This window comes from Delphinapterus leucas, chromosome 3 (genome assembly GCF_059928025.1).
Source record: "Delphinapterus leucas isolate spDelLeu-1000000601 "Yukka" chromosome 3, BTC_Dleu_Yukka2, whole genome shotgun sequence".
In the NCBI taxonomy this organism is placed as follows: Eukaryota; Metazoa; Chordata; class Mammalia; order Artiodactyla; family Monodontidae; genus Delphinapterus; species Delphinapterus leucas.
Window position 1 is genome coordinate 117,135,528 of NC_143131.1, and position 26,527 is coordinate 117,162,054.

Sequence of the window (26,527 nt, forward strand, 5' to 3'; positions counted from 1 at the left end):
TTTTTTTTTTTTTTGCGGTATGTGGGCCTCTCACTGTTGTGGCCTCTCCCGTTGCGGAGCACAGGCTCCAGATGCTCAGGCTCAGCGGCCATGGCTCATGGGCCTTCTGGACCGGGGCACGAACCCGTGTCCCCTGCATCGGCAGGCAGACTCTCAACCACTGTGCCACCAGGGAAGCCCCCTTGGCGGTAATCCTTTGAATTATATTTCACGCATTTCAAAAAAGTTCTGAGAAAGGGTCTATAGCTACCCTGTGCAGTACTGAAGCCACTAGCCACATGTGGCTATTGAGCCCTTGAAGTGTGGCTTGTTTGAATTTAAATGTGCCTTAAGTGTAAAACACATCCCAGATTTCCAATACTTAGTACTTATGTAAACATCTCTAATTAGAAAAAACTGATTACATAACGAAATGATAATATTTTAGATATACTGTTTTAAATAAAATATATTATTGAAATTAATTTCATCAGTTTCTTTTTACTTTTTTAACACTGCTACTAGAAAAATTTAAATTACATAGGTGGCTTGTATTATATTTCTATTGGACAACATTAGTCTATAGACTTTACTAGACTGCTAAAGGGATCCGTACATTGAAAAAGGCTTAGAATCCCTGTGCAGAGGCTTCATTAGACTCAGGTTAAACATTTAATTTTAATTTTGCTGTTGCACAGATAATTTTGCTCAGTTTATAGTAATACAGAGGCTCTTGAAAAACATTTAAAACTTTTTTTTCATTAAGAGTACTTTTTAGGAAACGTAGGGCACTTCATATTTCATTGGGTTAGGCATATACTATCAGAGTTGCATTATTAGCAATACTAAGTTTAGTTATTTAAGGGGATGATTATTAGATCCCAACACTGTAAAGGTGTATCCTCCCTGCTTTGTAATTAGTAAGTAGCCTGTTCAGGTGGTACTTCGGCACCTTACAAATACCCTGTTCCCCAATAGCCTATCACCTAATGGTGTTAACATTCATTGATAATCCGTGTTTGAATCAGTTATCCCACTGGGGTTTACAAAATGGTCATTTTCTAATTCTATTCTATATTTATGGTACAGAAATTCTCTTCCCACCCCTTTTCTTTTGAGGATCCCTGTGGTCGTAGGATAGCTATCTAATAGGCAGTTACAGTTATCAGTTATTCTTCTTGATACTCAACTTGTGAATTTAGCCAATGGAGCCCTTGGTTCTAGTGTCTTTTTGATATGATCTTGTTAGTCTTTGTGTCTTTCCTTGCTTTCTGCACAATAGGTTATATCAGACCTTTAATAAGCCTTTTTTTTTTTTTTTTTTTTTTAAGGAAATAGTATTTAATAGAAATAAAGACCTGGGCAGTGAGAACACTAATTTTTGTTTTTTCTGAATTTTGTCAGTATAGTTTTTTAAGAGTAGCACAGTATCCCCTTGTGTGGTTGGTTGTGTGATTTATTCAGTGATCTGTTTGAAATTTAGGTAGTTTCCAGTTTTTAATGATTGTATACAGTGCTGATGTGAACATCATTGTATCCAAGTTTTTACATGTACCTTAATTTTTCCTTTAGAATAAAAATTGAGAGGTAGAATTTCTTGTTCACAAAAATGCACCCTAAAAGGTTTTATATTTCTATGAACAGTTTGTTGTCTGGAAAGTTTTAGTGTTTACTTCAGCTACATGTCTCACCTGGTTTTCTGGTTTTTCTTTAATCTTTGAGGCACTACTTTTAGAAGCAAACACCAGCTGCTTGGTATTTTGGCTGAAGTCTTTTTCCCTTAGTCTTAAAGCCTCTGTCTAATGGAGGTTTACCTTGACACTGATACAGTGATATTTGACTAAGTGTGACTTGAAATTTCTTCTGGCTACAAGTGATAATAGCTGTAGGTGCAGAGGGCAGTAGGCTTAAGCATTATGTTTTAATACAGTAAGAGAAGATATTCTCTAAGAATCCATCAAACAGTGAAGTGAGGTTTACCTTTTAGATAATAGTGTACTATAAATATTTTGGAATAAGAAAAACCAGAATCTTCTGTATTAGCCTTCTTTCACTTTAGCTTTTCATCCTAATTCTAAGTCAGTGTGGAAAAACTCGAGGTAGAAGTAAGTGTCTTGGTGCCAGAGAAGCCAAAAGGGAAAAGCTCTGTGTTTGGGAATGCCCTCTTACAGTAGCCCTAATGTTTGTAAACTCGAAATCTTAAGTGTAAGAGGTTGTAAGAATTATGGGCCCTCATGTGCAGGCTGGTAAGAATTTTTTTCATCTTGTGATTGTAGCTTTCCTGGTATAAAAGCCCTTAAGTAGGAGAAGACTTGTTGTATGTTTCATGTTTGTGTTTGATACTTGCCTGACCTTGTCTCTTTCTCTTTCAGAAATGACTGCTGTCCACGCAGGCAACATAAACTTCAAATGGGACCCCAAAAGTCTAGAGATCAGGACTCTGGCAGTTGAAAGACTGTTGGAGCCTCTTGTTACCCAGGTAAGGATCTGCAAACAAATACGTAGTTGTTGTAACATGATTCCATAGCAGTAGGCCCAGGTAATAAACACAGGGCAAGGTTATTTAGTTCAGAGCCTTAATTTGAGTGGTTGAGTTTAGGCTGATAGTAATGAGACAGTTTGGCTCCGCTAATAGTTAAATATTGATGTGTGGATTCATTTAGCCCTTTAGAAACACATTTGCTGCCATTTTTTCAGTCTTACTGGCAGTAATAGGGGCTAGTGTATGTAGTGCAACTAATACTTGAAAGTATTTCAAAAAAAGATAGGATGCGGAGCCTTGACTGTTAAGCTTCTTCACCCTGCTTAACACACCTTTTGTTGTCTAGGATTGATTAACAGGTCATTTAACTTGAGGGTGTAGGTTTGGTATGTTTTGTTACAAGTACAAATATCACAGTGTGATGACATTTCATTAACTGTTAGCAACTAGCTATGCACTTTTAGTGTTTTGGCACATTTTACTCCTGTGTGTGTGTGTGTGTGTGAGAGAGAGAGTGTGTGAGAGAGAGAGACAGACAGACAGATACTGTGCGAGCATGAAAATGAGATGTAATGGCATGTGCTATCTTTTTAAAAAACTCCACTCTAGCTCATAAATATAAACTAGTATTATAAGTAAGTAAGTAGGAGTGGGTGGTAATACTCGAGAATATTTACTTTCTTGGAGCCCATCTACTGCAGCTCTCAGGTCTTCTGTGGACCGCGTTACACTAATAGATGTTCAGTCATCTTCAGCCTATACAGGTCATCATTATTATATGTGTTAATGATTGTTAATGTCTGGGACTTAAAACATCATCACAGTAGGCTGCTTTGGGCAATTGTTCCTTTCTTTATTAAGGGCCTTTCCTAATTAATTGCGATTTGTGTGACTACACTGAAAAGATTTCAGAAGCAAGTTATCTTAAAACATTTTGCACAGGTTGAAAACATGGAAAAATGTGACCTCCAGGCAGATCTAATAAATTCATTGTTAACCTCTTTCTAACCTTCTTGATGACATGCAGTAGGGACGTAACTTGTTTGTTACCAGTTTTTAATTTGTAAAATGAAGTTTAAAAACCTAATGATCACGTTTGAAGAATTAAAATATTCATTATATTTCTTAGCTTACACATTGAGATAGCTAAATTATTTTGGAAACTAAATAGAGTATCATTCCTGAATATCTTAAATATGGAGAGAGTTGTATGTTATTTGTTAATGCTTAGTGGAATCTCATAAGTGTGATGTTTCATTTTATTATGAATAATTTATTCTTGCTACCTTTAAAGATGTTAGTCTTTCTGTTTTCTTTAAAATTTTAATTGACTACAATTTAATTTTCAAAAATGAAACTTTTAGGTTACAACCCTGGTAAACACCAATAGCAAGGGGCCCTCTAATAAGAAGAGAGGTCGTTCTAAGAAGGCCCATGTTTTGGCTGCATCTGTTGAACAGGCAACTGAGAATTTCTTGGAGAAGGGGGATAAAATTGCAAAGGAGAGTCAGTTTCTCAAGGAGGAGCTTGTGGCTGCTGTAGAAGATGTTCGAAAACAAGGTAGGTCAATATTGCTTTTTATATAGAGAGAGGCAGGCCTTTCTAGAAAAATAATCCTTAAAGGTGACTTTTTGTGGTCAGTATTTTCATTCTTATATGCTTGCCAGTTGCTCAGGTAACTATGAATATTCACTTAGTGGAGATGTATTAAGTTGTACTGGCTTAAGCTTTAATCAGGAGAGATTAACAAAGGAACGTCTTTTTTGGAGACTCTGAATCCAGTTCCCTTGGGTGTTCCAAATAATAGTTGAGTCTTAGAAATGTTATAACACAATTTGATAGGAAATAAATGGGGCAGAAGTTTATATTTATCCTATGTAATATCTCTTAGTTTGTGCTGAAGATGTAAGGGTGATAAAATGGAAAAATGTCCAGCCATTCTTTTCAGAAAGCACTAGAAACTGCTTCATTCTGTCAGACTGGTATGTAAAATCAGCCATGCATATTTGCACTGGCTTGAGTTTAAAACAATTTAAATGGAGCTTAAGGGAAACATTATTTTCGGAAACTCAGAAGTAGTAAAAAGTGAAATTGTAACCCACAGCTTATCAGTAGTTACTATTAGAAAAACTGTCATCGCTATGATGTAATAAGCACAATATAAGAGGACTTTATTAAAAATTTTTTAAAATTTTATATTGGAATATGGTTGATTAACAATGTTGTATTAGTTTCAGGTGTACAGTAAAGTGATTCGGTTATACATATACATGTATCTATTCTTTTTCAAATTCTTTTCCCATTTAGGTTATTACAGAATATTAAACAGAGTTCCCTGTACTATACAGTAGGTCCTTGTTGGTTATCTAGATAAGAGGACTTTAAATCTGGACGATTAACTTCTTGAAACCTGCAGTTTTTTGTTAAACTTCTGGTCCAGCAGGAGGACTTCAACAAAGACATAGGTTTTTTTATGGCTGTTGGATATCATCTAAGGTGAACTGACCTCCTGCTCTGTGCATGTGCTTTACTGGCTCTTGGGAGAACCTCAGTGGCTCTCTGATGGCTGACAGCAATGTACAAAGTCCATTGGAATCTTAAGTCAAATTCACCCCTGTGACAGTACCCAAAAAGAGCAGTGCATTCAGTGGAGATGCTATCTCCCATTGTTCTGAGTTGTGAATAAATATTTTAATACTGCAAATGATGAGATTACTTAAGTTCCATAATACTAGCTAGTTGGACGTGTTAGTTTTCTCTGGCTGCCATAATAAATTACTACAAACTTGGTAACTTAGAGCAACAGAAATTTTTTTTTTGAAGTTCTGAAATCAAGGCGTCAGCAGGGTTGATTCTTTCTTGGGGCCTCAGATGAAGAATCTGTTCCATGTTCTTTCCTGGCTTCTGGTTGTTGCTGGCAATCCTTGGCATTCCTTGGCTTATAGACACATCACTCCAATATCTGGCTCTTTTTGTCACATGGTATTTATTCTCCATGTATCTCTGTGTTGCAAAGTTACCTCTTATAAGGACATTAGTCACTGATTTAGGGTCCACCCAGTGTGACCTCATCTTAATTTGGTTATATCTGCAAAGACCCTATATCTAAATAAGGCCACATTCACAGGTTCTGGGTGGACTTGAATTTTGGCAGGACACTATCAACTTGGTAGAGTGGATTTTTAATGAATTTATTTTAAAGTGGTTTAATTTTCCAATTCAGGACAATTTTTGAGCTTCCTATTGAGGAAATCAGGACGGCTGTTACTTCATTGACCTCAGAAAGTTTTGTTTCCTAGGCCTTCTTGCCTCCTCTAATGAAACTCAAAATCTTAACAGGTGAATTTGGTCAAGTGTTCATTGTCTAGTGACTTAAGACATTTATTTTCAAAATAAAGCTTAATTATTGCAAGTAGCTTTTTTTCCCACTGTATATGTTCCTTGTTTCAGAAGTTACTCTGATACAAATCTGTAGCAATCATGGTATAATACACTCTCCCCAAGCACCCCCCTATTATGAATGCATATCTAAATTTCTGTTTCTTTGTGTTTTTTTGTTTATATCTGAGAAAATCTTTTATGTGGCTCTGAATCATAAATACTTGTTCGTCCCAGTCCAGCTTTGTAATTATTTTTGATCTATTCATGATTTAGTCACCATAATTTTCCTTCTCCTTGCAGGAAGACAAAACAAAACAAAAGTAAAACTAAAGCAAATATATAACTGCCTGTCATCATCGTTACTGTATCAGATGTGAAAAGCTGAAGTGCCTTGCCTTTTTTCTGTTGGCTTACTTTTTTCTTTGGTGATTGTTAACAAATGGTGATGCAGCCTCTCTCCTATCATAAGTAGAAAATACGTGGTATGAAAATGGTTAAGCACAGATTCTTTTTAGTCAAGCAAACCTTGTTGGTTATGTTGTTGAAGCTGTTTACTCATCATTTGAAACCCTGAAGTGATGTTAATATATCTGCAGATTCTTTGACACCTCTCCGTTTAAAAAGTGGCGTCTAACTTTGATTCTCTTGAATGTGTGTTGTACTTAGAGACTCTTTGTTCTATAAAGAATAGAATGTGATGTGGAAGTTATACTATTTACTTTCGAAGCAAAGTCATAAAAAGAGTGTTGTATCCTCTTATCTCTTTCTCATGGGTTATTCACTCTGGGGAAGCTGGCTGCTATGTTACAAGGACACTCAGGAGGTCTTGTGGAAAGGAACTGATGTCTCTTGTACCAAATTGCCAAGCATGTAAGTAAGCTGCCTTGGAAGCACATCCCCCAGCTACAGTCAAGTTTCAGGTGATGGCAGCCCCAATCAACCCTGAATTCCTGACCCACAGAAAACTTGGGGAAATAATATTTATTTTAAGCAACGGAACTTTGGGGTAATTTATTGGGTAGGGAAAGATAATTAATGCAAAAACCTTTCCCAGGCCCGCTTTCAGTCGTTCTGAGCACTTATGCAAAACTCTGACCTAACTGCTCTGAATTTTACTGGCATATAAAACGTAGAGTAATTATGATTTATCTAGCGCTCCATAGCAGATTGACTTATTAAGTAGAGTTAGAATCCTTTGCATTTCAAGTCTGTTGCTTATCCACTGGAACACTTAATTGCTAAAGGATGTATATTTATTTATTTTTGGCTGCTTTGGGTCTTTGTTGCTGGGCATGGGCTTTCTCTAGTTGCGGTGAGCAGGGCTACTCTTCATTGTGGCGCGCGGGCTTCTCATTGCAGTGGCTTCTCTTGTTGCAGAGCGTGGGCTCTAGGTGCATGCACTTCATTAGTTGTGGCACGCGGGCTCAGTAGTTGTGGCTCACGGGCTCTAGAGTGCAGACTCAGTAGTTGTGGTGCACGGGCTTAGTTGATCTGCGGCATGTGGGATCCTCCCGGACCAGGGCTCGAACCCGTGTCCCCTGCACCGGCAGGCGGATTCCTAACCACTGCAACACTAGGGAAGTCCCTAAAGGATGTATAAAAAGATTATTTTGTTCCAAATCAATGTGGGCTACTTTTGCCTAGTACAAGTTGGCTTTTTTTTTTGGGGGGGGGGTAACGTTCAAGTAGTAAATATTTTAGACCTTATTGGCGATAAGGTCTTTCTTGACACTACTGAGTTCTGCAGTTGTGTTGGGAAAGCAGCTGTTCAGTATATAAACAAATGGGCATGGCTGTATTCCAGGAAAACTTGTTTATAAGAACAGGGGCTTGGCCAGATTTGACCCACAGGCTGTAGTTAGCTGACATCTGATCTAGGATTAAAGATATGAGCTTACTGTTTTCAAATAAATAATTGATTTAGGTACTTATAATGCTTTTGAGCCAAAAATTGGACCTTCTATATCTTTGAGTTTGTACAAGTCCTGTGCTTTCTGTGCAGTCATAATTAATAACCAGAGACTTGAATGCATGCAGTTTTTCAGCATAACTTAATTTTCTTTTTGTATTTGCCCCTGATTACATGAATAATAAACACAAACATTTGTGAGTACACTAAAATGTTATCGTAACACTGTCAGTGGGTAAAACATTCACATACATAATTGCAGGGTCACTTTACCTCAAGACCAGGTGAGTCTCCTGTGGTGGGTGGGAGCCAATTATCAATTGCATGGCCTCCAAACCCCTGTGATCTAGGGATTTCATTGTACTGGTAGTCAGCCCAAACTAGTTGTTAACTACCTTATATGGGCTGAGGCATGCATGTGCCTCATAGAGATGTGCTTTTTTGGGACCCTGCCCACCCCCCATGTTCCCCTCCCTGATTAGGTCATTCTTACTTTATACTTTTTCTTCCTAGCTCTTAGCACAATGATAATTAAATATTTGGTTGTCTTCCCCTCTCTAGGCTCCAGCAGGGTAGGTTCTGTGCTGGTCTGGTGACTGTTCTCTGTGGCAGCTATCATGGTGCCTGTTCTATGATAGGCACTTAAATGTTTGAGGAAGGTAATTGACTATGTTCTCCAAGAATTATGTGAGAAAAGGCTCTTTCCAAAAATTAAGGTGAGTTTCCTCCCCACTGCCAAATGTAAATGCAGGGATACTAGTGGAGAATCTTACCTTAAAAAAAAAGAAATTGAGATATAATTCACTTAACATAAAATTCACCCTTTTAAAATGTGTATGATTCAGTGGTTTTTAGTATATTCACAGAATTGTGCAGCTGTCACCATTATTTAATTCCAGAACATTTTCATCACCCCCAAAAGAAATCTCATACCCATTAGCATTCATTCCTTATACATATATTGATTTTTAAAAAAAATTTATTTAGGGCTTCCCTGGTGGTGCAGTGATTGAGAGTCCGCCTGCCGATGCAGGGGACACGAGTTTGTGCCCCGGTCCGGGAGGATCCCACATGCCGCGGAGCGGCTGGGCCTGTGAGCCATGGCCGCTGAGCCTGCGCGTCCGGAGCCTGTGCTCCGCAACGGGAGAGGCCACAACAGTGAGAGGCCTGCATACCACAAAAAAAAAAAAAAAAATTTAATTTATGTATTTTTGGTCGCGTTGGGTCTTCGTTACTGTGCGCGGCTTTCTCTAGTTGTGGTGAGCGGGGGCTACTCTTTGTTGCGGTGCGTGTGCTTCTCATTGCAGTGGCTTCTGTTGTTGCGGAGCACGGGCTCTAGGCACACGGGGTTCAGTAGTTGTGGCACGTGGGCTCCGTAGTTGTGGCTCGCGGGCTTAGTTGCTCTGTGGCATGTGGGATCTTCCCGGACCAGGGCTCGAACCCACGTCCCCTGCATTGACAGGCGGATTCTTAACCACTGCGCCACCAGGGAAGCCCATATATTGATGTATTTTAACGATACCTGGAAAAGAGTATTTGTGAGTCCTTGAATAGGGCTCTGATGAGAAAAAGAGGGCCCTTAACTGATTAGGGGACATCCAAGGGACAGAGATGGGAAAGCCTAAATGAAACTTGTTTGAAAAGGGGGAGACATTAAAAAAAGAGGACCAGTGATGGTAAATTGGAGGTTGACTGATGAGGAATAGTTTCTACTAGAACAGGGTTTTTTAATCCATTAGTTACAATTCACAGTTAGATCTCAAAGGCCAAGAACAGAGACTTGCTGCTGCATCAGTGACTTCTTCCCTACAGCTCTTGGGCATTTCAGGGTGGAGGAGGGAGGAGAAGACCCCAAGAATATGAGGTGCACCTTTATGTATTCCCGCACGGCTTCTAATGATACTCTGTTCGGTAAAGGGTCCAATGATTGGTGTACTGCACAACAGTGGTTTTCCTGGGAAGAAGCTTGTGTTTAGAGACACCAGAGTGGGGAAGGGGCTGGGTGACCATGTGTGGTCTCTGATGCAGAGAGACCGTCTTCAGGAATTCCCTGACAGTCCAGTGGTTAGGACTCAGTGCTTCCACTGCAGCGGTCCCCAACCTTTTTGGCACCAGGGACCCATTTTGTGGAGGACAATTTTTCCACGGATGGGGGCGGGGATGGTTCAGGTGGTGATGCGAGCGATGGGGAGCAGGCAGATGAAGCTTCGCTCCCTTGCCCGCACCTCCTGCTGTGCGGCCCGGTTCCTGACAGTCTGCCGCACTGGTCCTTGGCCTGGGGGTTGGGGACCCCTGCTGTAGGGGGCCTAGTTTCAGTCCCTGGTCAGGGAACTAAGATTCTGCATGCAGAGCGGCGCGGCCAAAAAGAAAAAAGGCAGACAGACAGGAGGCTGTTTTTCCTGTTTCATCTTGGAGCTTATAATCAGGACATATGGAAATGTAAATTAATAATAGCATGAGTGTCATGCCAAGAATGGAGTGGACTAGGAGGTTAAGCATGGGATTAGAAAAGCTTCCTGAAGGTGTAGTAGTGGATCTTGAAAGGTGAAAGAAGGGAGGGGAAGAAGTCATTCAGGTAAGAAAACCAGCAGACAGAGCAAGATGTGGGTGAGGAACAGTGAGGGTTCTGACTGGAGAGGAGTGCTGGGAGGAGAGATTGGATAAGAAAGAGCTTGGAAGCTAGATTTTAGAGGGTGGCTTGGAATGCTAGATGAAGAAGGGAGCACAGTCCGGGAAATGATACAGGATTAGAGGGTTCTGTGGCTGGAACAGGTCTCCCAGGTTCAGGTTCCCATATATTTAAATATATATAGTGACTCAGGACTTGCTACCCCTGGAAGCAGCTTTTTCCAGCCTTGTGTTTATTTTTAAAGCTTTTTTCTTCTTAAATTAAACTGAAATATGTCTCCTTAACTTTGTTCCTGTTTTAAGAATTTCTGCCATCTGGGTAACACAGAATATGAAGAAAAGTGGTGTTTGGGAGAGATTAGTTTCTCAGGTGTGTACAGGAAGCGTTAAAGTGGTTGGGGGAGAGCCTGGAGGCCAGACCAACAGTCAGGAAACCATCAAGGTGGTGGGCAGTGAGATGGTGCTATTAAGGACAGGACTGCTGCAACAGACTGTGGAAAGGGAGAGTTGACCAGTTGTCAAGCAGGTTTACTGCCCCCTTGGCCTGTGGTAAATGGCTAATTTTCTTCATAGATAAAACTAAGGGACCTGGTATGTGAAAAATTATAATATTTTCCTCAGACTTGAATCACTTAGGGTATATATTGAGGCAGTGTGTGCTACTAAAAACTCCAGGTGAATTACCTAAAATTAGCATACTGTCCTCAGTTTAGAGCCATTCTAAGATTCTGGTGTGCAGTTTTCCATCAAGTTGAAAAAAATTCCATTACATTATTTGCTTCAGTGTTTATTTACACTAATAAAAAGTCAACTAACAGATTATTATTTTTTTTAACTTTTTATTTTGATTCATAGGGATTTGCAAAGATAATACAGAGCAGTCCAGTATACCTTTACCCAGTTTCCCCTAATGGTTACATTTTATGGAACTATAGTACAGTGTCAACACCAGGAAACTGACGTTGGCACAGTAATTCTGTGGTTTTATCACCTGTGAAGATTTGTGTAACCATCTCTGCAATCAAGATACAGAACTATTCCATCACCACAAAGCTTTCCCTCATGCTACCCGTTATAGTCATACCCATGTTGCTTATATTCCCCACCATCCCTAACCCTTGGCAACTAATCTGTCTCCATCTCTAATTCTGTAATTCCCAGAATATTGTATAAGTGGAATCATACAGTATAATATACTGTATATGAGTATATGACCTTTTGAAATTGGCTTTTTTTTTTTTTTCCCACTCAACATGTTGTCCTTGAGAGCCATCCAAGTTGGTGTGTCTGTCAGTAGTTTGTCTGTGAGTACTCCATGGTGTGGATGTAGCTTGTCTTTTCATCCTAACAGGTATTTTGCATAGTAAGTTTTTAATTTTGATGAAGTTCAATTTATTGATATCCTCCCCCATTTATGGATTGTGCTTTTTTTTTAAAAAAATTATTTTTGGCTGCATTTGGTCTTTGTTGCTGCGTGTGGGCTTTCTCTAGTTGTGCCGAGCAGGGCTACTTTGTTGCAGTGCTCAGACTTCACATTGCGGTGGCTTCTCTTGTGGAGCACAGGCTCTAGGTGCATGGGCTTCAGTAGTTGTGGCTCATGGGCTCAGTAGTTGTGGCACACAGGCTTAGTTGCTCCATGGCATTTGGGATCTTCCTGGGCCAGGGCTCGAACCTGTGTCCCCTGCATTGGCAGGCAGATTCTTAACCACTGCGCCACCAGGGAAGCCCATGGATTGTGCTTTTGGTGTCACGTCTAAGAATTCTTTTTTTATTTTTTTTCCTAAGAATTCTTTAACAAGCTTTATGTTAGCTCATGAAGTTTTATGTTTTACGTTTAACTCTCAGACTCATTTTGGGTTAGTTTTTGTATAAAATGTGAGGTTTAGGTTGAGTTCTTTTTTTCCCTTGTGAACATCCAGCTGTTCCAGTATCATTTGTTGAAAAGACTGTCTTTCCTTCATTGAATTGCTTTTGCACCCTGTTAAAAATCAGTCACCTGTACTTGTGTGAGATTATTTCTGGGTTCTCTGTTTTGTTGTATTATCTATATGTCTGTCCCTCTGCCAATGCTCACACAGTCTTTATTGCTGTAGCTATGAGTCTTAGAAGTGGGTAGAGTGATTCTTCCCCCTTTATTCTTTTTCTAAATTGTTTTAGCTATTCTAGTTTTTATTGCTTTTCCATATAAATTTTAGATAATCTTGTCTATGTCTACAAAAAAGCTGCAATTTTGGTAGGAATTACATTAAACTTACAATCGATTTGGGGAGAGTTGATATTTTTACTATATTGAGTCTTCTATGAACAAAATATGTTTCCATCAATTTAGATCTTTTTTATTTCTTTCATTAGTGCATAGCACCATGTATATATATATAATATATATATCCTCTATATGTTTTATTAGTTTACATTATTTTATTTTTTGAATTATAAATAGTATTTTATATTTATTTAGTTTTGTGTTTCTTTTCAAGTCCTTGGCTACACGCATATGCATTTTACCCTAGTTTTATTTCTAGCTTTGGTATCATTTTACTATTTTCTTTAAAAAAATTTAACACTAATTACAGGCATTTTTTTATGATTTAGTATAACCTTGGAATTTATTATCTTTAAAACTATGTACTTTCTGGGACTTCCTGGTGGCGCAGTGGTTAAGAATCTGCCTGCCAGTGAAGGGGACATGGGTTTGATCCCTGGTCCGGGAAGATCCCCCATGCTGTGGAGCAGCTAAGCCCGCGAGCCACTGCTACTGAGCCCGTGTGCCATAACTGCTGAAGCCCGCGTGCTTAGAGCCCATGCTCCGCAACAAGAGAAGCCACCGCAATGAGAAGCCTGCGCACTGCAACAAAGAGTAGCCCTTGCTCACCACAACTAGAGAAAGCCTGGGCGCAGCAACAAAGAGCCAGTGCAGCCAAAAATAAATAAATAAATTTGTTTAAAAAAACCAAACTATGTACTTTCTATTACATCATTTCCCTATTATTAGGCTTAGAGGTTATTTTTATGTTTTTGATATAAATAATGCTGTAGTGAGTGAATACCCTCTATATATAATGTTTTTCCCTTTTCAAAAAATTATATCTTTAAGATGTATTTCCCGGAGTAGGAATATAGGGGCACAGATCTTTTTTTAAAAAATTAGAGTATAATTTATATTATATATAGCAAAGTACACAAATTGGTGTACAGACTGAAGAAGTTTTACATATATGTATACTCATGTAACTACCATTCAGAAAGTTTCCTCAGGGACATAGATTTTAGGACTTTAAAAATGTAGTCCTAAATAGTTCTCCAGTAGGGCTATATCTATCTATCTATCTGTCTGTCTAGTTTGCTTAGTGTTCATGTAACCTCACCTATTACAGGTTACAGAAATTCAACTCAAACTTGTTTAAGCAAAAAGGGAGTTAATGGGTCTTAGTAATTGGGAGTTCCCGGAGTAGATCCTGAGTTCAGGCATGGCCAGTGTGACTCGACTGAAGGGATGTGAAGCTTCCTTCATCACTTGCCTCCATGTATTTGTTTACCTCTGTTTTCATATATACATATTGGACAAGATGCCCACCTCTAGTTTGAGGTGGTCATCCTAGTTTTGTCATCCCAGCAGATAAAACTTTTCTTTCTTAGTGTTTATATCTTAGTCACGGAGGGGACTGATTAGCTTTGCTTTGGTCACGCTCGGCTCTAAACCAGTTTCTATCTCCAGAGGAGATTGATTAGCCAGTGTGGATCACATGTTCACCCCAGGACACAAGGAATGGTGGAGCATTCTCCTAGGGAACAAGGGATATAATAATATGATGTTCAATGGAAGCAAATTATCCTTCTTGACAAGTAATGGGATAGTCCATTAAAATTTTTTGCTATCTTTTTTTTTTTTTAAATCTATTTATTTATTTTTGGCTGCATCGTATCCCCTTTGCTGCACGGGGGCCCCCTCCAGTTGTGGCCAGCGGGGGCCACTCTTCAGTGCCGTGCGCGGGCTTTCTGTTGTGGTGGCCTCTCCCGTTGTGGAGCACAGGCTCCAGGCGTGCGGGCTTCAGCAGTTGCGGCTCGCGGACTCCAGAGCACAGGCTCAGCAGTTGTGGCACACGGGCCCAGTTGCTCTGCGGCATGTGGGATCCTCCTGGACCAGAGCTCGAACCCGTGTCCCCTGCATTGACAGGCAGACTCCCAGCCACTGCACCACCAGGGAAGCCCTTTTACTATCTTTAGAGGTGTAAAATGCTACTTTATTTTTTTTTAATTTGCATTATTTGGAGTAATTGATGTTGACCATTTTTTTGTGTTTGTTTATGACTGTACCTTAAACATGATGATGCTTGTGAGAGCCCCTAGGGCAGTGATAAGTATCTATAAACATTAGTGCTCCTTTGTTGATTTGTTGAATCCCTGTTATTTTTCTTATTGATTGGAATTATGCCAGGTTTTCAAAAATTGTGACATGGCTTATTGGACCAGAGGTGCTAATCTTTTAGGTTTCTCATCACTAATCTATTGGTATGCAGAGGTAGTATTAACTTGGAGTTGGAGAATCAAGACATGATTGTGTGTGTCTGTAATGATTTTAATGGTGGGACCTGATTTATGGTAGTCCTGGAAAAGGTGGTTGAGTTCAGTTGAAAAGAACAAAGATTGCAGCTAAATCCAGTGACTTTTTCTGCCTCCCAGACCATGTGGTTTGATTTTTGTTCCATGACTGCCATACTACTAACCACACCCAGTCATCTCTCATGTATGTGCTGTTATTCACATGGTAGACAACATGAAAACATCTGGATAATTCACTGCAGCCTCCTCTCCAATATTGGAAAAACAGTTAATAGTAATACTTACATACCCCATCTCCCCAAATCGATAGAAGGTAAAAATAGAGTAAATACTTTTACTAAGTATCCTTGACAAGTAAATAGAAAGCAAACATTTTAATGTTTGGCTTATAGTTTCCCACCTTTCATGTCTGTTTATGTCAGGCAGTATTTGTCTTAAAATTTCTTTGGAGGCTTTTCATTTCAAGTTCTGGCTTTGGGATCATTACAGTATTCCATTTCAGGTAAACTTTGATTATAATGCAAGCCCATTGTTCTTGAGTAGAAGTAGGACTTCAGCTTATTGAGAGCCATCACTGTTGTTCAGTACTAAGTTTCAGTTGTTATAAGAACCATCTTTTCTGTAGAAAGTGTCTTGTAACTTTTAGAGCAAGAAAGCAGTATATATTGGTGTTCTAAAACAATAGAGTTAAAACTATTGAGTTTGCTAAGATCTGTGTGATCTTAGCAGTTACAGTTCGTTGGTGACCATATTCATTAATGGACTTGTTGCACAAATATCTTCTCAGCTTTTTTTAAATCTTGAAAGTACAGAATTACATAGATAAAACTGATGGTCTTTTAAGGACATTGTTGTAAAGAAGGAATAGTCAGTGAGGGTTTTAAATTGATATTAAGAGACATTCTTTTATTTATCTCAGTAATTGTGCAGTGAAATTGAGGACGTAGAGGCCTTCTTCCTTGTTATAGTTTGAATGATTTGTATACAGGGAGAAAATAGTATATACATATGGAGAGGTGTGTGTGCATGCATATATATGTGTGTGTGTGTACATATTTTTGTGGTGTGTATATATGTTTGTGTGTGTGTATATATATATATATATATATATTTTTTTTTTCATTGTAGATCTTGGCAAGGCAGTTTTAAGGAAAATAATGATGTATTTTATCCCTGACAAAAGAATATTGAGCACAAGCTATCAGGCTCTTGAGGCATAATTTTCTCCCTGGCAACTAACTAGAGTCAGATTGAAGGAGGTGAAGATTGGTCTCCTGTCCAGTGCAGATGCTGACAGCTTCAGACTGGTCCACCCACATCTAATACAGTCAGCCTGCAAGATAGATGTTAGAAGGCAGATGTAATCAGGACAAAGCAGCTGTCAGTGAGTGTTTCGAGTAGGCTTTGAGAGGTAGACAGGAGACAGAGCGAAATCTGGGTTTGCTAAGTTCATGATGTGAAGACTTGAAACATAGCTTTGAGGAGCTTTGTGTGGGTGTGTGAGGCTGCATTTTAATTTGTCTGGTCTTGTTAGTGTGGTTTTATTCATGTTGAAATCATAAGCTTGATCTTATATATGGGATCTTTAATTTTTCACAGGAAAAAAATGACAAGTATTCCTACCCTGGAATATTGAGTATGGATTTCAAAAAGTGTTAATTATGCTATGGAAGAGCAATAGCAGAGAAACGTTTTGAAAACGATTAAATTTAAGTTAATTAGGTTTTCAGATTAGTGTAATCACTTTCTTCATTAAATCTAACAAGAAATCAGCTGGTTTTTCTCATACTCTTGCTTTAAGTTCTGGCTTGTCATTTGTTATCCTGCCTTTTCCCCTTGCTATTTTGGTAGATTTTTCATCCTGTTTTCGCTGCTTAATTTTGTGGATATCTCTTTTCGTGTGATCCCGTGATGGCTGTATCTGTTGTTAGAAGTGCTCCCACCCCAATTCCTACCCTTCGTATGTTCCTGAGGACTGTGATTAATTTAAAACTTGTTCATTATTGACCCCTCTTCCTCCGCTCTCACTATTTAATCCGTTTTCTGTTGTTCTTCATTTAACTTGAGCAGGAAAAGCAAAATATAAATTCCAGAAAGTCATTAACTGGTTGGCATCTGGGTGTTTTATGTCTTAAAGTTGTCTGTCTGACTTAAACTGTAAGTCTCTAGGCTGGAGGCTACACTTTCTTTGACTTGGGATGTGTCAGGGATGCTGTCTGCTTCTGGATCACTACCCTTGTGTGAGCATATGCTTTGCAAATACTTGGGTTCTGGCGTAGCCAGCTTGGAAGTGAGGAAAGGAGAATGAAGTTATTAAATTCTAATGTTTCCTGTCATTTTGAAATTGCTTTTTTTTTTTAAAGTTAAACTCAAAAAAATAATGACACTGACCAGGATAATAATACTTTTAAGATACAGTGGGTAATATTTCTGCCTTAATATATTTGTACAGTGTAGCTAAGGAAGTTATCTTGGGTATTGAATTTTTGACTTTGGCATGACTTCAACCATGATGTAGAAACGTGGTTGCTACTAGTTAATTTTTTAAGAAAGTGACTCCAAGTTGAAATGCATGTTATGCATTTATTTGAATGTGTAATCAGGAAGTAAGTGCCTCTCTTTGGAGTGTTTTTGAATAGCAGCAGGGCACACTTGAATTAGTAAGGAAGATGAGAACATGAATATGTGTGGTACTCTTTTAATTTTTTAAAAAGATCCATTCTGTCTACTAGAAAAAGTAGAAATTTCAAAACTCCTTTTCTTACCCAGAGTGGGTGGGGAAGGGTATAGATTGAGAATTTTTCTGGGTGCTCCCTGAACTGATTCAGATGGGCCGACAGTACTTAAATAACATATTAAATGTTTTTTTTTCTGGGTTGATTTTCAAAAAATAAACAGTTTTGTGGATTAAAAATGGCACCCCAGGGAAGTTCTCTTAAAGCATCTGTCAGGAATTCTTTGAATCATTGTCAGTTTTTCTATAGTTATGGAGGTGTCATCTAGGGGTCTGTGGTTTTTGCGAAATATCACCCATTGATGAATGGAAAGGTGAAGGTGGAGAGCATTAAGTGTTTTGTTCATATTCATCTGTATGTCACAGGGTGAGTGAGTTACACCAGATATATTCCACCATTTGGTTCCTTCCCATAAGGACTATGTTATAAAATCTGTTATTCTTTGCAACTATATTGCCAGTTTGTCTTCATCGACAAGTGTGGAAGATGTCTTATTTTGTTACTAGATCATGGAAAATGAATTAAAAAATTTTGGGTGTTGGAGGGAAGGGATTGGGACAGGTTGGGAAATGCATGTTAATCCTTGATTATCTTGAAGTTGGCAAATAATTTTATGAAGACTTGGTCCTGTCAATTTATTATTTTGTAAAAAGAAAGTTGGTGGAATGATAACAAAGAAGTAAGAACAGGTATATCACTTTTTGGTGAGATCTTTTAATCAGATATGTTTAAGAGAAATTGATATAAAGTAGGTTTATCAGTGGAGCTAAAGCAATAAAAAGGTAACTTTCAAGAATTAGGAATCCTGTATTCAAATTCAGGGCTGGATTTTTTTTTGGCTTTCTACTGTGTAAAGAGATGCCCAGCTGTTAAGTACAGGGTGGTTTATAAAAGACTTACCTGTGATGTTGGTTGCTTGCTGTTTTTTTTTTTTTTCCCCTCTTCTTCGTCTGGCTACTCTGGGTAGAACTGAAAACATTCCTTTAACAAAAGTTAATTTTCTGCAGTGAACATGTTTTTGATAGTAAGAGCAAAAGAGAAGTAAAAATCAGCTATAATTTTGTTACCCAGAGATGAAATCAATGGTTAACATTTTGGTCTTGACCCCTCCAGTTTGTTTTTTATGAATATACTCACATGGGTAGCACTATGTTTTGCTCATTTATTTTTTTCACTTAATGGGTCCTGAACATCTTTCAGTATCATTAAGTACTTTCCTACAACATAATTTTTAATGGCTGAATAATATCCTCTATAGAGTAATATGATTTAAGAAGGTTATTTTGAACCAGAAAGCTAAAGACTTCTCTTTAATATATTTATGACCAGAGTTTTATTCACTTTTCAAAAACTTAAAAGGAGTGTGGTAAATAGGACAGTTTTTATTTTAAAGACTGAAGCCTGCCATTGTTAACAAGGATAGTATGAGATATCTGAGAGAATGAAAAATTTTAGACAGTTAAAATCATTTTGAAGTAGAGAGATCAAAGTGACTTGACCAAGGTGATCCAGGAAATTAGTGGGAGAGGGGGAATCAGAATTACACATATGGACATGAAATTGATCATGAAATGAATAAATAATTGGAACATGTTTAAGATGATGAATGGCTTTTAACTCTTCTCCTGGAAGCTTCTGTCATTTTAACACAGGGCTGTGTTTGCTGGTCCTCAAAAGCATATTCAGGTGGATGTCTTAAAATATCTTTTCTTTTGGATCTGGCAGTTGATAACAAACAATATGGTCTTATAAAATGTTCTATTTAAGAAGTGTCTAGTTAGGGTCTGTATAATAGTTGAGCTTCTCCTGCAGCAACTAAACAAAAAAATAATGACAATAAGATTGGGTCTGCAGATGGGCCCCTTATTTTACCAGTTGGCTTTCCCATATTTTGGATAAGCTTCTCAAGATAGCTGATTTTACAAAGCTTTTATTTCATAATGTATGCTAATTTTCCTTTTTCCTTTTTGCAGTGACACTAGTAGCCATGGGATTTTTTTATATCTTTGAAAAAAGAAAATTTGCATATAGACTTTCTTGGAGTGCTTTAAGTTATTCGTTTCTAGGAAAACCTCAGTTTTATGTATCACAGACATGGATTAAGGATATTTTACATTTTAAAATTATTTGAAGACTTTTTTCTTTAAAAAGATATTCATTATAGAAAGTTAAAAAAGAAAACCCACACAGAGCAGAAAATAATCACCCGTCGGGCTATACAACCTTATGCTATACCACCTCTGTTAATATTTTCATGTATGTTGGTGTAGTCTCCCCCATGACATAAATATTTTGTGATTTCCATTCTCATTGTGCAGTACAGATTATTGTATATCTGCTATTTAAGGTGGAAATTTTAAAAAAAGGTTTTTTTTTTCATTAATAAAGACACCTGGAGCTGGTAGATTATATAACTTACAGAAGATAAACCATGTTCCTCTGCTGGGCTGGCCGAGTTCTTGTCTTTTTCTGGACCTAAAGATAGAAAAAGTTCTGGCCAAGGAGCATATTAGAAGTATCCTTAGTATTGTTTTTAGGGAAAATATAACTTTGCTCTATATTTTGAGTCTCCTTGGAGGACTTTTGAAGGCTTATAGAGATGTTTCCATAGCTGAATTTCTGAGGACTTGGTGCCCTCTGCTATGGCATTGTGACTAGGAGCCATTTTTATAGTATGGCATGGGCTTTGGGGATGGGAAGTTGTAAATAGGATATATGAGGGAGATGACCAGTTTTTAAAAACTTGAAGGAACCTCAGATTGGCATAATTTCTCTCTCTCTCTCTCTTTTAATTTTAAAAACCAGCTGGAAAAACTAAAGCCCAGCAAGGGGAACTAAGTCAAGCTTTGTTTGTAGCTATTATCACAAAAGGACCGGTTTTTACCACTTTCTGCACTATGGAGATGGGAGTGAAGGAGGTGCCTCCTTTACTACTTCATCACTACAAATTAAAAGCCAATTTTTCCTTCATCCTTTGAGAAACTTGCTAGCATGACCTTATTTCTGAAAATATAAGAAATGATTGGTGTGTGAGCAATGACAATGTTCTGAATAGGTTTAAGAATTGGAGAAAGTAGATGAGAAAGTGGAAGGGGCACAGAAGTATTTGTGAGCTTCGTATTTATTACCTCATTTAATTTTCAAAACAGCCCAGTGGGGTGGGGGATGGTATTCTCATTTTACAGAAGAGAAAACAGACTTAGAGCTGAAGCAACCCGAAGTCACACAGCCATCAAATAGCAAAGTTGGGATTCAGACCAGTTCCAATACCTTGTTTGATCTACTCCAGACATTGTTCTGGGAGAAGAGTATATATTCATTAATATTACCTAGCAACGTCCTTTGTTTTAAAGGAGTGGCATAATAGAATATCTCATGTTTCCTAGGCTCAAGTTAAAAAAGAAAAAACAATCCTCTCTCTTTTTTTACTTTGTGTGTGTATGTATGTCTCTCATACACACACACCCACACACACTTTTCAAACCTGTCCTTTACCCATAACTTTATAAAAAGTTGGATTGCTTTGAAGGGAATTTACTCAAGGTATTTGATGCTTCAGAAAGGCCTTTATCTTGTCCTGTTCTAATGTAGAACGGTGTTTTTTGGTTTATTTTACTTACAGTTGCGATTTGTCCTTGTTTTGAACTCCAGAAGAGCTTAACTTTTATCCCCAGCTTAGTTAGGGGAAAATGCCAGGGGATGGACATGTTGACAGATCTGATTTCATGGCTGATGGAACAGTAGTAGTGGGTTCCAGAAGACACAGTTATATTCTCAGCCTTTACTGCTGGTCATGTGACCTTGGACAGACTGCCTGTCTGCCTCAGTTTTCCTAGTTTGCCTTTTTTTGTGTACAGAAAGAGTACTTTTGATAACTCTTACAAGTATGCACTGTAAACTAATTGATAGTTACATTTATCATTTTTAAAGGTTGATTGATTACCTTATTAAACATCTCAAGTCAATCTTAAAATATGTTCCTTTTATAGAGATGACCATTTAGCAGAAATTTGAGGTCCACCCCCCCTTTTTTAAAAAGTTAATGGATTGGGGCTTCCCTGGTGGTGCAGTGGTTAAGAATCCGACTGCCAGTGCAGGAGACACGGGTTTGAGCCCTGGTCCGGGAAGATCCCACATGCCGCGGAGCAGCTAAGCACATGTGCCACAACTACTGAGCCTGCACTCTAGAGCCCGCAAGCCACAACTACTGAGCCCGTGTGCCACAACTACTGAAGCCCGCACGCCTAGAGCCTGTGCTCCCAACAAGAGAAGTCCACCACAATGAGAAGCCTGCACAGCACAATGAAGAGTAGCCCCCGCTCGCTGCAGCCGGAGAAAAGCCCGTGTGCAGCAACGAGGACCCAACGCAGCCAAAGATAAAATAAATAAACTAAAATAAATAAATTTATTTTTAAAAAAGCTAATGGCTTATTTACTATTCATAGTTGAGTGGAAAAAAATTGTATGTTTTACTCCATCACACAGTATGTTTTCTGATGTATTTTTCATTACTAATACCATATGTTAGCCATGAAGTTAAGGGTTTGCCATTATGGTTGTGAGCTAGAAGAGATGAGGGTGGATGTAAATATATGTAATTTACTGTGCTTTTTCCTTCCAGTTCCACTTATCGTTTGACCTGATACTAATTTAGAATGATATCATGCTAGCTGTAGAGGCATGGAACTGTTTAAGAGGGACTTGGGAGGGAGGGAGAATTTGGAAGGAGGGGGTTATGGTATAAAGAGAAATTAGAGTTGGGGATAAATTGGGGGATTATTACAGTGAGGTTAAGTAATTAAATTTAAAATTATAAGACTTTATGCTTGTCCATTTGAATGTAAGCTAATTATTGAAGAGGTTTGATTCATTTAGATGGGCTATAGCTTTAAAAATGTACAGTAAGTTCATCCTGTTTGGCTTACTCTGGGCCTTTAGTTCTTCCCACAGTTCTTTCATTTACCTCAGGTTAATTCACTTTTCCATTTCCTGTAGCAGCTGCTTCAGAGTTTCTTCCACCCTCCTCAAACCTTCATTTCCATTACCATCCTGTTCAGTTTTTAGGAGAGCTTCATTTACTGCCTCTGAGAAAATAGATTCTCTAGCTATGCTAAACTTCATACTGCCTGGAAGCATCTTGCTACCTCTGCTTTCACTTCTGAGGGTACAAGAACTCCATGGCTCTCACTTCCTCCTGTGGTCCTGATTATGTGTGTTCCTGTCTGTGATTTAGAATCTTCATTCTTTAGTTATGTGTCTTTGGTGTCTTTTTGCCTCCTTTACCCCCTCAATCTGTCTGTAACTAATTCCCATAGTGATAAAAGATAGTATGGGAATGCAGGCATTATTCTAACCTCTCTCCTGAACATTGGGTTTCATATCCACAGTAAGCCTGGGAGGTACATAGAGGCAGTCCTTACTTTGCACTGTTCCAGTATGCACAAATTTGTTACCACAGTTTCATAATACCAGTTCCCCAATAACATGGTTCAAATTTTAGTATATTAACTGAGTGATTGTATACAGTACAGACTTTACTGCTCGCTCTGAAGTGTACAAATCACTACGTAAATAACAGGTCTGCGTCACGATCACTGACCAATCATGTCTCTTCTTTCAAGGTCTGTTAGTGATTGATTGGTCACTGCAACTATTCAGTTCATGCAAAGTGTGTAGTTGTGTTGCCTCCTTGTCTCTCAGTGATAAACCCACGTGAGCCATTTTATAAGAAGAGATCATTGAAAGAGGGAATTTGCTAACAAAGATGAAAGTACAGCAAAGAAAGAAAAAGTGATAAATCCAAGTTACAGAAGAAGTAGCTGACTGGAAATGTTGACACTGCTGCTGTTTAAGAGACTTTAGATATGCAGTCAGAGGAACTTAGTGAAGACAAACTTACTGACATAAATGAGAAAAGTAGTTGTGATGGAAAGGATAATGATGTCCAAGAGAAAGTGATGTCATCAAAACCTTCACATTAAAGGAACTCTTGGAGATAGTTCATAACATTGAAAGTGCAAAGGAAATGTTGGAAACTGATCCAGACTTAGAAAGAAATAGGATAATTGTGAAGGGATCAAAAAGGTACTCTGTATCATGTTGAAAAAGGTAAGCATTGTTCAGAAACTACTTTTGAGTAGTTTTCTTACAAGGAAATAAAACATTTTCATTCTCAGTGTTATTATCATAATGTTTTAAGTTACGTAATAAATAAATATTATTGTACTATTTTTGTTTAATTTCCCTGTATATTTATAATCAATAGTAAGGAGCTTTTAACCTGTTGACAAAAAATTTTAAAGGTCACAAGACAATTGTAATTATTCCCATTGATGATTAAGATCACATTGCATTGTTTCAGTTTGTGTGATCATTTTTACAGACCAGCACTACTGTGCAAAGTAAGGATTACCTGTATTATTTGTTGTACAGCTGTGGAAACTGACCTGTGTAGTGGTGAAGCTACAGTTTCTGTCTGATTTTAAGTTCATGATCATACTCTCTTCCATTATACTGCTAATCCTACAAAAATTAAAAACAAAAAACAAAAGAATTTTCTTTAGTAGGCCCTTGACTTTTCTTCTTAGTAGCAGACCAAATTCTTGAAAGAGCAGTTTTATTTCTAACTTGTTCTGTTATCCTTGAAATCTGGCTTTTGCACCTACCACAGAATCACTCTTCATTACCTCCATGCCAGCCACACTGGCTCTCTTGGTCTTCCAAGATGATTTTAGTGTGCATCTGCCCTAGGGTCTTTGACTTGGTGTTCCCTCTGCTTGGAATGTTGCCTTGAGTTAGCCACATTGCTCCTGTGCTGCCTTTTTCAAGACTTTCCTCAAGTGGTACCTTTTCAGTGAGGCCTGCCTTGATCCCCGTATTTTAAATTGTATCTTATATCCCCACTCTCCCTGTCCTTCTTTCTGTCACTGCCCCTCCATAATTGATTTATTTATTATGTTTATTATCTTTCCCTCTCAAGCTTCCTGGAGCCAGGAATTTTTGTCTGGTTAATTTCTATCCCAAGTGTTTAGAATAGCGCCTGGCTCATTGCAGGCACTCAGTAACACTTGCTGAAAGAAGGCATGGATGCCCTTGAGGGTCATTGGTGAACAGATTTGAATACTCAGGAAACGCAATGAAGATCTTTTCTCTGTCTTCTCATCTTGTTTTACCTAATAGTAATAATTTCTACCAACCCCATATTGTCTCCTAATGCAAGGTAATAAAGTAGGCCTTTTATATGTCTTATTAATTGACCCTCACAGCAAGTTATTCTCTAAGTATTACAGAAGAGGAAACAGGCTATGGAGTCCAGTCACATAGTAAGTGGAAAAGTCAAAACTCAAGCTTACCTCCAACTCCAAGGTGTGTGCATTTTCAGGTCACTGCATTTGATACTCTTATTTATCTTTTTATTTTCTGAGTCATAATAATTCACATACCATAATATTTACCATTTTAAGGCATACAATTCAGTGGTTTTTAGTATATTTACAAGGTTGTACAGCCATCACCGCTATGTAATTCCAGAACATTTTCATTACCCTAGAAAGAATCCTCATACCTATTAGCAGTTAGTAGTCCTCACTCTTCCCTTCTGCCCCAGCCCCTAGCAACTGTTGATCTAGTTTCTATCTTTGGATTTACCTACTGTGAACATTTCATGTAAGTGGAGTAATACAATATATGGCTTTTTGTGGCTGGCTGCTTTGACTTAGCATAATGCTTTGAGGGTTCATCCGTGTTGTAGCATGTACTTTATTCCTTTTTATGGCTAAATATTTCATTATATGGATATACCACATTTTATTTATCCATTCATTAATTGATGTTTGGATTGTTTCCATATTTCAACTATTATGAATAAAGCTTCATGTATATGTTTTTGTGTAGACACTTGTTTTCAGTTCTCTTGGGTATATACCTAGGAGTAGAATTGATGGGTCATATGGTAACTCTACATTTAATCTTTTGAGGAACTACTAGACTGTTTTCCAAAGTGGCTGTACCATTTTATATTTCCACCAATTGGCTATGAGAGTTCCAGATTCCCCATATCCTCACCAACATTTGTTGTTACTTGTCTTTTTCATTATAACTATCCTAGTATAAGGATAGTTTTATTATAACATATCTTAGGTCTCAAGAAATATTTAGTGGTTTTCTTTTTATTGCCTTCATGCTTTTTTATTCTTATTAGTCATCCATTTTATACACATCAGTGTATACATGTCAATCCCAATCTCCCAAATCATCACACCACCACCCACACCCCCTGCCACTTCCCCTCCTGGTGTCCATACATTTGTTCTCTACATCTGTGTCTCAATTTCTGCCCTGCAAACTGGTTCATCTGTACCATTTTTCTAGGTTCCACATACATGCGTTAATATATGATTTTTGTTTTTCTCTTTCTGACTTCACTCTGTATGACAGTCTCTAGATCCATCCACGTCTCTACAAATGACCCAATTTTGTTCCTTTTTATGGCTGAGTAATATTCCATTGTATATGTACCACATCTCCTTTATCCATTCATCTGTCGATGGGCATTTAGGGTGTTCCCATGACCTGGCTATTGTAAGTAGTGCTGCAGTGAACATTGGGGTGGATGTGTCTTTTTGAATTATGGTTTTCTCTGGGTATATGCCCAGTAGTGGGATTGCTGGGTCATATGGTAATTCTATTTTTAATTTTTTAAGGAACCTCCATACTGTTCTCCATAGTGGCTGTACCAATTTACATTCCCACCAACAGTGCAAGAGGGTTCCCTTTTCTCCGCACCCTCTCCAGCATTTGTTGTTTGTAGATTTTCTCATAATGCCCATTCTAATTGGTGTGAGGTGATACCTC

General features: G+C 38.2%; 1 protein-coding gene across 1 annotated transcript in view; it reads left to right on the forward strand.

The window, feature by feature from the left end:
* The window catches only part of CTNNA1 (catenin alpha 1), a 172,970-nt gene that overhangs the window by 25,026 nt on the left and 121,417 nt on the right, over positions 1–26,527 (forward strand). Inside the window, exons 2-3 of the mRNA XM_022588907.3 lie at positions 2,352–2,458; positions 3,826–4,021. Coding sequence (XP_022444615.1) covers positions 2,354–2,458; positions 3,826–4,021 — 301 coding nt within the window. The 5' untranslated portion in view covers positions 2,352–2,353. The remainder of the gene's footprint in view (positions 1–2,351; positions 2,459–3,825; positions 4,022–26,527) is intronic.